Source organism: Boleophthalmus pectinirostris, unplaced genomic scaffold, assembly GCF_026225935.1.
Source record: "Boleophthalmus pectinirostris isolate CB_2022bp ecotype Guang Dong unplaced genomic scaffold, ASM2622593v1 HiC_scaffold_18, whole genome shotgun sequence".
Classification (NCBI taxonomy): domain Eukaryota; kingdom Metazoa; phylum Chordata; class Actinopteri; order Gobiiformes; family Gobiidae; genus Boleophthalmus; species Boleophthalmus pectinirostris.
Window position 1 is genome coordinate 42675140 of NW_026571133.1, and position 13381 is coordinate 42688520.

Sequence of the window (13381 nt, forward strand, 5' to 3'; positions counted from 1 at the left end):
CCTTGCTAAATATCCATTTATACAAATAATATATACTGCTGGGTCACAGCGACAGAACTTCTGAATGAACACTATGTTTAATATTTAACATCTTAAAATCTCCACTGGTTTAACATTAGGCTAAGTGAAACACACTCAAATTCTATTTGATAGCTCTCATATTACCTAAGAACATTACATGACTATATTAATTCTTTTTGCAAATGTTTTATTACACACTTAAGTGACAAAAATCCCTTGTTTATTCAGAGTTCAACATGAGGTTGACCTCTGCTGACCACCGCACACTCCACAGATGGTGGACTTGTAAAACCAGGGGCCCTAGTTTCCTCTTATTTATATATTTAGTTTAAAATAGTCGCTATGGCAACGGTACTAGATTGTCATTGTTCTTGAAACTCATGCCCTCCATCTCAAACTGCAACATCATCAAATTCTACTAAGTAATGTAAACATAACATGTGACCTGACTTGCAGATATGAGGAGGTTATTAAAGACCATCTTGCACAGTGGTTAAACATTACCACTGTGGGAAAAGACGCCTCCCAGGCTCAGATGCTGCTCTGGGAAGGGGGTGTGTCAGCATATAGAGTATATAGGTCCATTAGGGCTCCGCTCTGGTCCTTACAGTCTGCTGGGCAAGATGGCGCTGCTCGGGATTTGTGTGGCTGTTGCCGTGTTTTTGGAGGCCGTCTCTGCTACCTCCGTAAGTCGCTGAAATTAGCCGATACAATTTAGAACAAATTTGGGGACACTCTTTATAAATATCAAATCTGAATATTTATTGGGCTCTTGCGATTATATCATAAACTGTATGCAATAATTTGGTACTTGCACTGCTCCAACTGATGCATCAATTTGCAAAATGGTACAGTTAAAGAATTTTTTCTGAAAGTGACATTAAACGTTCTGGTTGCATACAGTGGAACATTCAGGCAAAGCAATAAAGATAATGAAGCAATTATGAAGACCAGAACGCAGTGGAACTCCACCAGAAAAGTTACACAGGGTCCCTTTAAATTGTATCATGTTTATTGGTGATGCAGGTTGTAATGCAGTGTTTTTCCTTTGCAGCTGGGAACGGTGTCCACGGAGGGGGGCTTGTTGCAGGGGCAGAACATCCGCCTGGGCTTACGCAGACACATGGACGTGTTCAAGGGGATTCCCTTCGCTGACATCCCCGGACGCTTCGAGAAACCCAAACGTCATCCAGGCTGGGACGGTGGGAACACACTTATGCACCTCTATCACAGGAACATGCAAAGATTAACAATGAAAGTTTGAGGCCATAACAAAATATCCCTGTAACATAATGTGTGTTTCTTCAGGTGTGTTGAAAGCCAAAGAGTACAGAGCCCGTTGCCTTCAGCCGAACCTAATCATGACTGACACCAGAGGCTCTGAGGACTGTCTCTACCTCAACATCTGGGTTCCTCACGGCAGGGAAGGTAAGTGCACAAACTGACTATATGATGAGTACATTTCAACCAACATCCTTGACCAGATGGATTTTATATACTTGACACTGTTGGCACTGAAGCCCAGTTGCTCCTTGGGAATCTATATACAGTGATTATATTAATTAAAAGCCTCTACTTACTTAAAATTGCTTTGCTGTTGTCTCCTAGTTTCCTCCAACCTGCCCGTGATGGTGTGGATCTACGGAGGGGGCTTCCTCGTGGGGGGCTCCATGGGGGCTAACTTCCTGGACAACTACCTGTACGACGGACAGGAGATCGCAGACAGGGGGAACGTCATTGTGGTGTCACTGGGATATCGCGTGGGAACCCTGGGCTTCCTGAGCACCGGAGACTCTGATCTGCCTGGTTAGAATTATTCCTTTTTTTCCTTGTTGTGTTTTCAACAGAACCATTTCAAATGTCTAGACGTTATAGGTTCTATTCACGCTTACGTCATAAACCAGAAAGAGTTTTGGAAACATGTGACGACAACTTCTGGTGTAGTTACCGACACTGGGCTCACCGACCGACTGTGATCAAACCCACTGAAGTAAATCTGATCAGCGGTAAAATGAAAACTGCGTATGTATGTGATATTTGGCGCCTCATCTCTTCTAATCTCATGTACCCAGTGCATTCGGAGTTGTGCGTCCATGGGGAAATGATGAAAACTGAGGTGTGGTTGTAATTGTTGATTAGCTGAATATAACAGAACCCTACAATGACATGGAGATGAAGAAAATTGGGACATTTTCTAATTTTTCCTAGTTTTGTCAGACTTACTACCTCGAACAGAGCCTTCAAGAGCCTTCAGGTTGTCATTGCATGTTTCCAGACGAGTTCCTGGTTTGTGACGTAAGTGTGAATAGAGCCTATTGTATGCCGGAGGTCCTAAAGAGCGCCGTAAATGTGCAGATACAGTATTTTAAAGGTGCTACATCATGCTTATTGATTTGCATGTGCAGAGAACATTCAGTCCTCTGGCAGTCATTACAGGTTTCTGAGCTTTTAAACTTGTGATAACGTTGTGTTGTGTTTTATTCATGTATAAATGTTCTGATGTATAAAATTATAACCAGCTCATAGTAGTGCCACCCACCTCCCTCACTCCACTGGACCACCTCTGAACTAGATCGAATCATCCACACAAGTATTAGACTTTAAGACTCGGGCCACAACCCAGTATAAAACTTGAGGATGTGTTTTTATCCCAGCAGGAACCAACAAGTGAAGTAATGTTTTAGGCCATAACATGATGGACTCTCTGACCTGTCATTTAGGTGGTGGGTAGAGCGTGTCTATCTGCTTTCTTTTGTGAAAACATAGGTCTCCATCGAGGGAGGACACAGATTTCAACATTCAGTGAGTCCTCGACAGAACAAAAATGTGGCTGTTTGCTGCAGGTGTTCCAACCAGTGGGAGCAGGTAGAGGGTGTTCTTGGAAAAAGGATCAAAACTAAAACACAACGGACTCCAGGCACACCAAAGAAGCAGAAAAAGTAAAAAATCGCACGAGGAAAAATGCATTTAAAAGGCCTTTATTTAAATGTTTCGACCTTAACTGGTCTTCATCAGGGCTTAGTGCTGAGTGCTTAGGGCTATTCAATGAGACCTGCTTTGTTACCACTCTATATTCCTGCACATTTTCCAAAGTTCTCTTTTTTATTTAGTCAGTTTTTCAGGCAAATGCCACAGCAGTGAAGCAATAGTACACAGCTGTACACAGCAGCTGAAGCTTCATGTCAGTATAGTGCCAGTGTCAAGACAGTGAACATTTGCACACAACAAAGCTGTCATCTTTTGCTAGTAATTAGTTTAAGATTTCTTGAAATGGCGTTATTACAACATGCATTCACACACAAATTAATTATACTGTTGGTTTCATTCTTTTGTTAATGCTTTTTGTGTTGGCTATTATGTTTGTGAAGTTGCTGTGAAAAATGGGTACTCTGTAGGTATTTTATAATACATCCATTGTAGAGACACACTAGCCAAACTGGTGCCAACTAGTGCCTCCTCTCAATTTCATTTCTCTCCAGCGACTAGGTCAGGAATCAAAATACACTAGACGGTTTGCAAGAACCCTGGAAATGTGAGTCCGGGCACCAGCCAATCAGTGAAGAGCCATACATTCTGTGTTTCGATGTTTCGATCTGTGTTAACGATTCCCGAGATCGAGGATTTAAAGCCGGAACAAAGAGAATGTTGTTGAATTTCATCAAGGGGCAAGACGTTATTGTCCTTCTTCCCACGGGATTTGGGAAAAGCTTAATATACCAGTTAACCCTGTTAGTGGTGCATTACATACATCACAAACAAATAGCAGACAGTTTTCTTGAAGTGAAACCAGCTGATGAATCAGGCTAGAGATGCACAAAATTCGTCTCAAAAAAGTAGCACATAATAAGCATAAAATATGATCACAGTGGTACAACTACCCAGTGATGCAACTTTGTACCATACTCCACAAAGCACTTCCTCACTCATGGCCGGGTTCATGGCAAAGGTTAAAGAACAGATGGGCATGGATTGAGTCTGTAAAGTTCATGATGCACTGTTGGCTGTTGGCAGAGGATATGTCACCCATTGCAATAGCTGTTTGCTGTTTTCACCTCAAAAAGTCTAAGAGCAAAGTTGCCAAGTACCAAAAAAACATCCAAGAAATAAGACTGGTGACACATTCATTTTGATTCACTGATAATGTAGGTGATGTCAGCAGAACACAGGGTCCTCCCTCAGTGGAGATCTATCAGCTGCACCACAAAGGCTGTTAGCTCATTGCTTTATTTAATGATCCACTCCTGCATTTTAGTCTCTCCCTCTCTTTTGTATTCTCAAAAAAACATATGGAATTACTTTTAAATGAAGAACAATTTATTATCATTTAAAACTTATTATGTGTCCTCAGGAAACTACGGCCTGTGGGACCAGCAGGCGGCCATCGCCTGGGTGCACAGGAACATCCGCTCGTTCGGAGGAGACCCCAACAACATCACCCTCTTTGGAGAGTCCGCAGGGGGCGCTAGTGTCAGCTTCCAGGTCTGCTCCATCTCTCGAAAATTGTATCACAACTTTATACAGTTCTTTCTCTAAAATATACAGTATCCCTTTTCTTTTATTCTTATTTGACATGCTTTTACCAAGACAGACTGACAGCTAAGTTTAACCTAGCAGTTTAACTACTACTCTGAGTGAGGGTCTGTGGCGGTGGGTGACTAGTAAAGTTAATGTAGAGTAGTTTTAAATTTCTATGAAAAGAATGAAAAAAAAAAAAAAAACTACACACACTTTATATTTGATCCATATATTTTGGTAAAAAAACAAAAGTGACAAATGTCTATAGTTATACGAATTCATGAATGACGGGTGTTGACAGATGATATGAATTTATGATAATGATTGTAATGATTTGTTGTAACCCAGTTTGATTTACATCGAGTCTGAACTTCCTGGAGTTGTATTCTGCTTCATTCACACTTTCATTAATCTACTCATCCAAAGTCATATTCTCTGAGCAGTCACAAAAACACATTTTCACAAAGTGTTGCGTCACAGGTAAAAATCTGGGCTTCTCCTGTGCAGTTTTTAAATCCAAAACCCCATTCTGAGGTCGACATGTGTTCACAACGAATGCATGGCTCTATTAGTCTAGCATTCACAAGGGATAAACACCTCATTCACACATTTTCTTCAAATAACCTTCATTCTATTTTTTTTTTCTTGTCTTTAGAATTCTTTTACTGAAGGACAAGCGATTGACCTTGTTTGTTGTTGTGGCAGACCCTGACTCCTCACAACAAGGGCCTGATCCGCAGAGGCATCTCTCAGAGCGGAGTGTCCCTGTGTCCCTGGGGTGTCATTAAGAACCCGCGCAAGTTCGCTGAGGAGGTGAGAATATACTGCAGCCACCATCTTATTCCTACTCAAGGAATATGACGACTGTGCCACAAAAAGACTGCATGTAAGATGGTGATATAGAATTCAGTAAACATGACCTAACTGTGTCCACAGATCTGCTTGACATGTTTAGATCGAATATAGCTTTTAGTGAACACAATAGTACTGCTGATTTATTCTTCATTACAAAAAAATAGACATGATGGCTAAGTTATTGATAATATTCCAGTATATTAGAAAGGAGAATGAGCCTTTGGGTTGCAGTGCTGAAGAACACAGGCTTACATACTGCTCTTTTAAAAGCATTGTGACTTTATTATGTGTTTTTTTTTGTTGTAGTTTTATAGCGTTTATAGTTTCTCGGGTTACGATGTTAGAAAAGTTAAATTTAAAAAAGCACTGTGGGTTAGTAAATACAAAAATGTTCCTACATGCAGCAAATGTGAGAGAAAATGTACAAAAAAAAGTGCATATCCTTCGATATATGTTAATCAGTTCGTAAAATGTCAAATTTTTCAAGCAATTCCAGAATCCTAATCCTAATATCCCACTATCTTTTTCATTCCAAACCATGTCTCTCTTTGTGTGTGTATCAGGTGGCTCTGAAGGTGAACTGTCCGACTGACAGCAGGATGGCAGCCTGTCTCAAGATGACTGACCCTGTGCTCCTCACCATGGCTGGGACCCTCAACATGGAAAGCTCTCCTGCCGGTAACGCCTGTCATATATTCATCATATATTTTTATGTTTTTATCACAATTTTCTTTATAATCTAAATAACAAATGGGTGATGTGTTATCAATCAGGACATCCAGACTTCTTCTATGCAGATTTTAAACCCATAACCCAGGGGTGTCAAACTCCTTTTGATTCGGGAGCTGGATCCGACCTACTACCAACCCAAAGTGTCCGGATCAGAAAACTCATGGCATATAAACCCCAAAAATAACAATAAGTTCAAATATTTGTGCAGAGAAATGCAAATCTATTACAGAAATCTTTTTAATTGATGAACTCTTTCTTTTACAAAATATTACAATATTATGAACAACCTGAAACTTTAAGAAAAATGCAATTTCAGCACAATGTTTTAACATGAACTAGTCTATTAAGTCCATTTTTCTTGGAAAATCCTGCACCGCATTTTAAAATCACAATAATTAGAAAAATTATTCAATATTTTTGTAGTCCATCCCTAATCTAAAGTGTTTCCACATGTAGAGCCTCTGGTGGAAAACCTGTTTCTGTCTGCGGTGGTGGATGGAGACTTCCTGCCGGACCACCCCTCAAAGCTGTTCCACAACGCTGCTGAGATCGACTACATCGCCGGAGTCAATGACATGGACGGACACATCTTCACTGCCATTGACATCCCTTCCCTCAACTCCATGTTGGTGGACACACCCATGTGAGTTTAACTGACTGTGGTATTTCGTAACATAACAATATAATACACACATTTTTAGTGATCACAGCCGTAAAAACTAGGGATGTAACAATAACCGAAATATTGTGATATCGTATCATCAAAAGTTCTCACAATAAAATCGTGGATCATCACAATATATCGAATTACAAGTCTCTTCGCTTAAATGAAGAGTTTTGGTGCAGCAATAGCTAAAAACAAAAGAAAGGAACTACATAGACCGTGATCCTTTGCTTTGTTTCAGGGCAGACTACATGAAGAGATAAACGTTACAAGCACTTTTAAGTCTTAGGTCTTTGGATTAAGTCTTGACAAGACATTTTAAGAGGAAAAAGTAACACATTCACAGTTTTGTTAGCTCCACAAAATATCACAATAAATATTGCAATAAATATCGTATGTATATATATATGTATGTATGAAAATATCAAACCCAGAGATTTGGATATCGTTACATTCCAAATAAAAACTAATCCTGAAATGAAAAAATATGGCTTTTTAAAGTTTTTAAGCAAAGACACAATCAGAATCAGAGTACCGTATTTTCTGGACTATAAGTCGCACCAGCCAAAAGATGCGCAATGAAGAAGAAAAAACATATATAATTCGCACTGGACAAGAAGTCGCACTTTTTTGGGGAAATGTATTTAATAAAATCAGAGACCAGGAACCAACATTTCATCTTGAAAGTCAAGTTCTAGTAATAACAACAGAACAGAGAACAACAGGCTGAATAACTGTTAATATGTTAATGTAACATATTAACAGTTATTCAGATAATTGTAGCTTAAACAACAGAACATAAATTTACTAAACTCACGATCTCACTCCAAATAATTAAATCCACTGAACTCCTCATCCTCTGTGTCACTTCTGCGCGACCTCCGAAGATAAACCATAGATCCATGATGTAAACAGAGCGCCGCTTCCTCTTCTGTGTAGCTGTCGTCAGCATCAGTTCCAGTTAGAATTATTCCGGCCTTTTTGAATCCTGACAGGATGGTTTCTGTTGTCATTGAAGTTCAGGCTTTGTCGATTCATCCAGTGACTTCCAGGAAAGTTACACGTTGGACCCGCCCGGTTCCAGTGAAGCTGTGTTCTCCATCTCTGCTTTCCTCCAGTCCCTCACAACTTTCTCACTCGCTTCCGAACTTTCTTTCTGCTGCTCGATGACCATTTTCGGCTGCATATTTCACTATTTTCAGCAAGACAGCAGCTTTTTATGCAGGAGACATGTGCAGTAGAGCCAAATGACAGTGGTACAGCAGTAACAGGAGCAGCAGATACTGACACAAAAGACTAGAGCCTCTCGCGGATGTCAGTCTGAAAATTTTAATATATAAGTCACACCGGAGTATAAGTCGCAAATCATGGAAAAAAGTGCGACTTATAGTCTGAAAAATACGGTACCAACAAGGGGCAGATGATAAACATGAGGTTTGAGATGTTTCTCACATGAATGTTCCAAATGACTGTATTTCTGATGAGGTTGGCGTCTTTTGATTATAGCAATGTGGCACTGGAGGATGATGACAATATTGTGCCTGACGAAGATTTCTTTTTGTCTGAAGAAATATGTCTTTATGGACAATATTAGAAAAAAAAAGAAAGAAAAAGAAAGCATGTTTTGTTATTTTGTGCCTATGTGTCTGTTGCAGTGACGACCTGAAGACACTGCTGGCCTCATACACCAGAGACAAAGGTAAGGCTGGGATGGAGAACGCCTTCTCCGTCTACTCCTCCGACTGGGGCACCAACCCGAACCGCGAGACCATCAAGAGGACTGGTGTGGCCATCGGGACAGACTTCATCTTCCTGGTGCCCACTCAGACGGCTCTGTACCTCCACGCCAAACATGCCACGTGAGAACCATTTTACATCTACAATCAGTCAAAAAGAAGCTTCATTCAGCTTAGGGAGTTTGTCTGAACCGTGAGTGGGGTTGATGTTAAGTTGTACCTAATTAACTTAATATAGGAATGTGTCAAATCTGGAAGTGGGTTAATTATCAACTTGAAAAAAAAAAAAAAAGTCCTATAATCACAACTAAACCAGTGCCTTTACCTAGACAAGTGCAAGTTTCACAGTATATGGACAGGCCATGCCTCATGTGAAAGCTCACAACCTTTTGACTGTGTATTGTGCTGTATATGGATGAGATTAATTTCTAGAAATTGAGTAGAGTCACGAACATACTGCAAATTTTGAATTCCATAATCATGACTGTTAGACACCTTAATATAGTATATTACAAAACAGGACTGCTCAATAATAATCAAAATCATAATTACTTATTATAGTTACAAACTGTAACTATAATGTACTCTCAAAAGTAAACTTAAAGTACTTATATTGTCATTTCTCACGCATATTTAGTGGTTCATGTTTTCAAAGCGACTGTAGATGAGACAAGTGGGATGTGTGTGGGAAGTGTCCATTGTATTCAGAAGACAGTTATATTTGATTAAACCATAGTTCTAATGGATTGGAGCTATGATTGCAATCACACTTACAGTTTGATCAAGTGCACCAACAGATCCATAGTTACTTCATAAAAAATAGAAGATGGAATGTGTTTTTTTTTCATAGTAGCTTAATGTTCACTAGCCAGGTTGGCACCATCTAGTGCCTCTGCACAATTTCATTTCTCTCCAGCGACCAGATCAGGAATCAGAATACACTAGATGGTTTACAAGAACCCCGGAAGTGCGAGTTCGGGTACCAGCCAAGAGCGAAGAGCCAGACATTCAGTGTTGGCTACGATTCCCGGGATCGAGGATTTGAAGCCGGAACAAAGAGAATGTTTGGTGATGTTTTTATCAAGGGGAAGGATGTTATTGTCCTGCTTCCTACTGGATTTGGGAAAAGCTTAATGTACCAGTTAGTCCCGTTAGCGGTGCATTACATACATCATGACCAAGCCACTGGTTAAATAAAAAAGTACCCGTCTACCGTTAAGTGAACAAATCCTAATGCTACGAGGTCAGACAGTTTCCACAAAGTCAAACCGGCTGATGAATCAGGCTAAATGTTCACTGCTCGCACTTTCTTAGATAGATAGATAGATAGATAGTACTTTATTTATCCCCAAGGTGAAATTCAGGTATTGACCGCCATAATCTCAGACACACCTTTAAGAAACCACAGTAACGCATAACATGAGGAAGAGGGGAGGAAGAGGAGGAGAAGGAGAGAGAGAAAAAAAAAGCAAACTCCCACACAGTGCTTCTATGGCGAAAACGCTCTTTTGGAGAAATTACAAAAAAAAAAAAGAAACGAACATAACACATAGTAAACCACAATACAACACCAAGGGAAGGGAGGCAGTTGTGTGGATTTGACATTACAAAAAACACAAAATCAACAGCGAGGGCTTGGCTTTGGGTTTCGCCCTGACCCAGTCTCAGCTGCCACGGACACAGGTTTGATCAGGTCCCAGTCAGAGTCAACATCAACAGGTATGAGATCAAGTACTGCTCCAATCTCCGGGGCAAGTTGATTCCACCCGGCGTTGGTCAAAACCGGTGCTGGCTGGGGAAGGCCAATAAGATAAGATTCAGGTTGTTTGGGTTTACAATTAGCAAGTTTATGAAGTGTTTATTAGGTATATACATTTCTGACAACTTCTTGCCTATACTTAAACTCCTGTGTCTCTCTACTGCAGGACTGGCCGCACTTACTCCTACATGTTATCTGAGCCTAACCGCTTGGGGGGCCTGACCACACCCTACCCCAGCTGGATGGGAGCAGACCACATGGACGACCTGCAGTACGTGTTTGGGAAGCCCTTCTCCTCTCCTCTGGGGTACTGGCCCAGGCACAGGGACCTGTCCAGATACATGATCGCATACTGGACCAACTTCGCCAAAACTGGGTATGAACTCTGCTCATGTCACTTAAAGGTGCACTGTGGAACTTTTTGATGAGGATCTGCCATCTGGCCTGCCACAGAGTTGGTGTTCATGTGACACCACAACATTTCAGAATTTTTATAGTTTACTGATCTGGAGGATAGGTTAGAGTTCATGGTGGAATTTCCTGTTCTCCCTGTCAAACTGCAGATATGTTGATCTGATTTATGGTTAATATCTAAAACAAAAAACTAAATTAAGCCCTATGTTTTCGCTGAAAGTGTTGCCATTAACTCAACTCCAAAGACGAGATTCTTGTCAACTGAAAGGACTTTAAAACATAAGATTAACATTAATAGCTTTGTGAACCTAATGTAAAACAAATAATGTTAAACATGCGGACATTCCTTTCAAAAATCTTAAATCAAGAGTCTTCAGTGTAAATGTGTGTAGCGTGTAGGATGACCCAGAATGTTTCTTACTAGTCGTATACGCCATATACAGCAAACACCACCAGATGTTTATTTCCCACTGGTGGGAAGTTGTTGTGGGTTTTTTGCAGATTAGAAAGTCTGGGAGATACGCTTCAAGCCAGACAGGCAGAGGAGTCTGAGCCGAAGAGCTACACCTCAAGTGTTTCATTTCTGTGTTTCATTAGATGTGTATGCTTACATTCAAGGGCAGTGGCCACATAATATGCACAACATTAAATACATTGAGGCAGGGTATTATGAGTAACAAGCAATCTATACAAAGACCGAAATGACCTGCACTCCAATAATGCACCAATTTTGCGTGTTAGGAGTGTCAAGACTGGGACAGTTCTTTTAATTTGATGAGATTTTAGAGTATTTGACTCTCCTAGGCCTGTCAAAAAGCTTTAAAACGAATTCACATGCTTTAATATACAAATATTCTGACTATTAGATATAATATAATGTGTTCAGAGTCGAGTGTGTTGCAGTAGGGGTAGGTGACGAGTCTCAGGGGGTAAGTGACTACAAAAAGTTTGGGCACCACTGCTCCATGAGGAGTATTTTAAATGTGTCTCTCGATTAGGAGTTGTTCACACAGGTTTAATGTGTGGTTAAAATTGTTTCTTTAAATCTGTGCCAGGAAACATTCTGGGGCAGTACTTTTAACTGGAAACATTTTAATAAATGCATCTATCCCTAATGCAATAGATATTTGGTGGAATTAGGTTCAAAACGCAGTAAATAAGATTCTTCTTATTTTGCTGAGTGTTTAAAAAACGTGACTTTGACCAGATGAAAGCTTCAGTATCTTCCTTTCCGTATCTATTGACATTAAAAATGCATTGCTAAAACCTGCATAAACCCTGTTTTACAGGCCTATGGTAATGCCTTCCAAATGAAATGACATCATCAAATTGTATAACTATTACTATGTCTTGAATGTCCCACAGTATGACTTTTACCTTATCTTCCTCCATGGAGCTCATTGCAGTATTCTGGAGCAGGCTGATATACACAGCATGATAAAGGTTTAAGACTTCATTCAAGTCCCAACTGTAGTGTACATAAGATGGATTTACTGCATATTATTTCAGTGTGGATGATGTCTAGAAGTCCTTCACTGCTGAGATGAAACCTCATTGTAACTTTCCTCCCTCTCACCTCCAGAAACCCAAACCAGGGAGACTTGGAGGTCCCTGCCACGTGGCCGGAGTTCACTGCTGATGGACACAAGTACCTGGAGATCCACCACGACATGAACAAAGGCTACGTGCGCCAGAAGATGAGGATGCGCTATGTGCACTTTTGGACGAGTGTCCTGCCCAGTTTGCCCGACCTGAACCAGACTGAATGAAACTGATGAACTTCTTTATTACACTATGCACTATACACACCAATAAACACATTACTACTGCTCAGAGTTCTTTTTGAAGCCTATGGCCTTAAGAATATCATTACCAAGTGCTGTCTCATGTTCAGGTCAGTTGATTTGACTGATCTGAAAATGACAGTGTCTACAAAGCACAGTGTTATTAAAACTACCAGAAGACTCAAGTTGTGGATATCAGAAGTAGCTGTTGGCATTAGGGACCAATAAATAACAAATCAGGCAATAAATAATATGCTCACTGCAAATTTCATAAAACTAGCCAAGATTTATTATTATACATCTCAACTAACAAAACCTTGTTCATCGTGTTTCTAAGCAGTAAACATCACAGTGTGGAAATCCACCTATAGTGTGTGGAGGGTGTGTCTGTGTTTGCATTTAGATCTTACTATAAATGAATAACTTTTATCTTAACCATACCCCTAAAAAGCCAACTGTAAAGTGTAAACATGTTGTAGCAAAGAGGTGAGGTATTTTTAGGGTTTTATCTAATCAGCCACATGTTGTTTCTCTGTGTGTGAATGAGAGCAGCCTCTGAGAACAACACACAAGGGACTAGGATCATACATCCACCAAGTGTACACATATTTATGTAACTTATTATATGGTAATCAGTACTATTTGTTAACCGTAAGAGAGCCATATTCTCAAAAATACAGTAAATATCGTAACATTGTACAAATATAATATTCAAAATGTTCAATACCTGAAAATTCTTCAAGTATGCAGAAAATAAAGCAATGGATCATGGCCAATGTAGTTCCTTCTTTTTTATGATACTAATGCAAAATCAGGGACATCTGCTCATAGCTTTATTGGAGCTGTGTGAATGTTCTTATGATTAAACTATTTGGCAGTAATGTATAAGCAAATATAATAT

The 13381-nt window shown here is 40.0% G+C and overlaps 1 protein-coding gene across 1 annotated transcript; it reads left to right on the forward strand.

Moving 5' to 3' along the window:
- Nucleotides 1-641: 641 nt before the first annotated feature.
- LOC110172813 (bile salt-activated lipase-like) lies at nt 642-12465 on the forward strand. The gene is made up of 11 exons (XM_020938748.2): nt 642-707; nt 1076-1223; nt 1330-1449; nt 1630-1827; nt 4370-4500; nt 5242-5349; nt 5955-6069; nt 6580-6766; nt 8443-8646; nt 10449-10658; nt 12279-12465. Exons 1-11 carry the CDS (start codon nt 645-647, stop codon nt 12463-12465), a joined length of 1671 nt encoding a protein of 556 aa, XP_020794407.2. The 5' UTR covers nt 642-644.
- Nucleotides 12466-13381: the final 916 nt, after the last annotated feature.

Bases quoted from the DNA above. Each gene is read 5' to 3' on its own strand.
- LOC110172813 (XM_020938748.2), top strand. From the start codon at position 645: ATGGCGCTGCTCGGGATTTGTGTGGCTGTTGCCGTGTTTTTGGAGGCC. The intron at 1,828-4,369 runs GTTAGAATTATT...ATGTGTCCTCAG, and splicing joins CGGAGACTCTGATCTGCCTG to GAAACTACGGCCTGTGGGAC. The intron at 8,647-10,448 runs GTGAGAACCATT...TCTCTACTGCAG, and splicing joins CTCCACGCCAAACATGCCAC to GACTGGCCGCACTTACTCCT.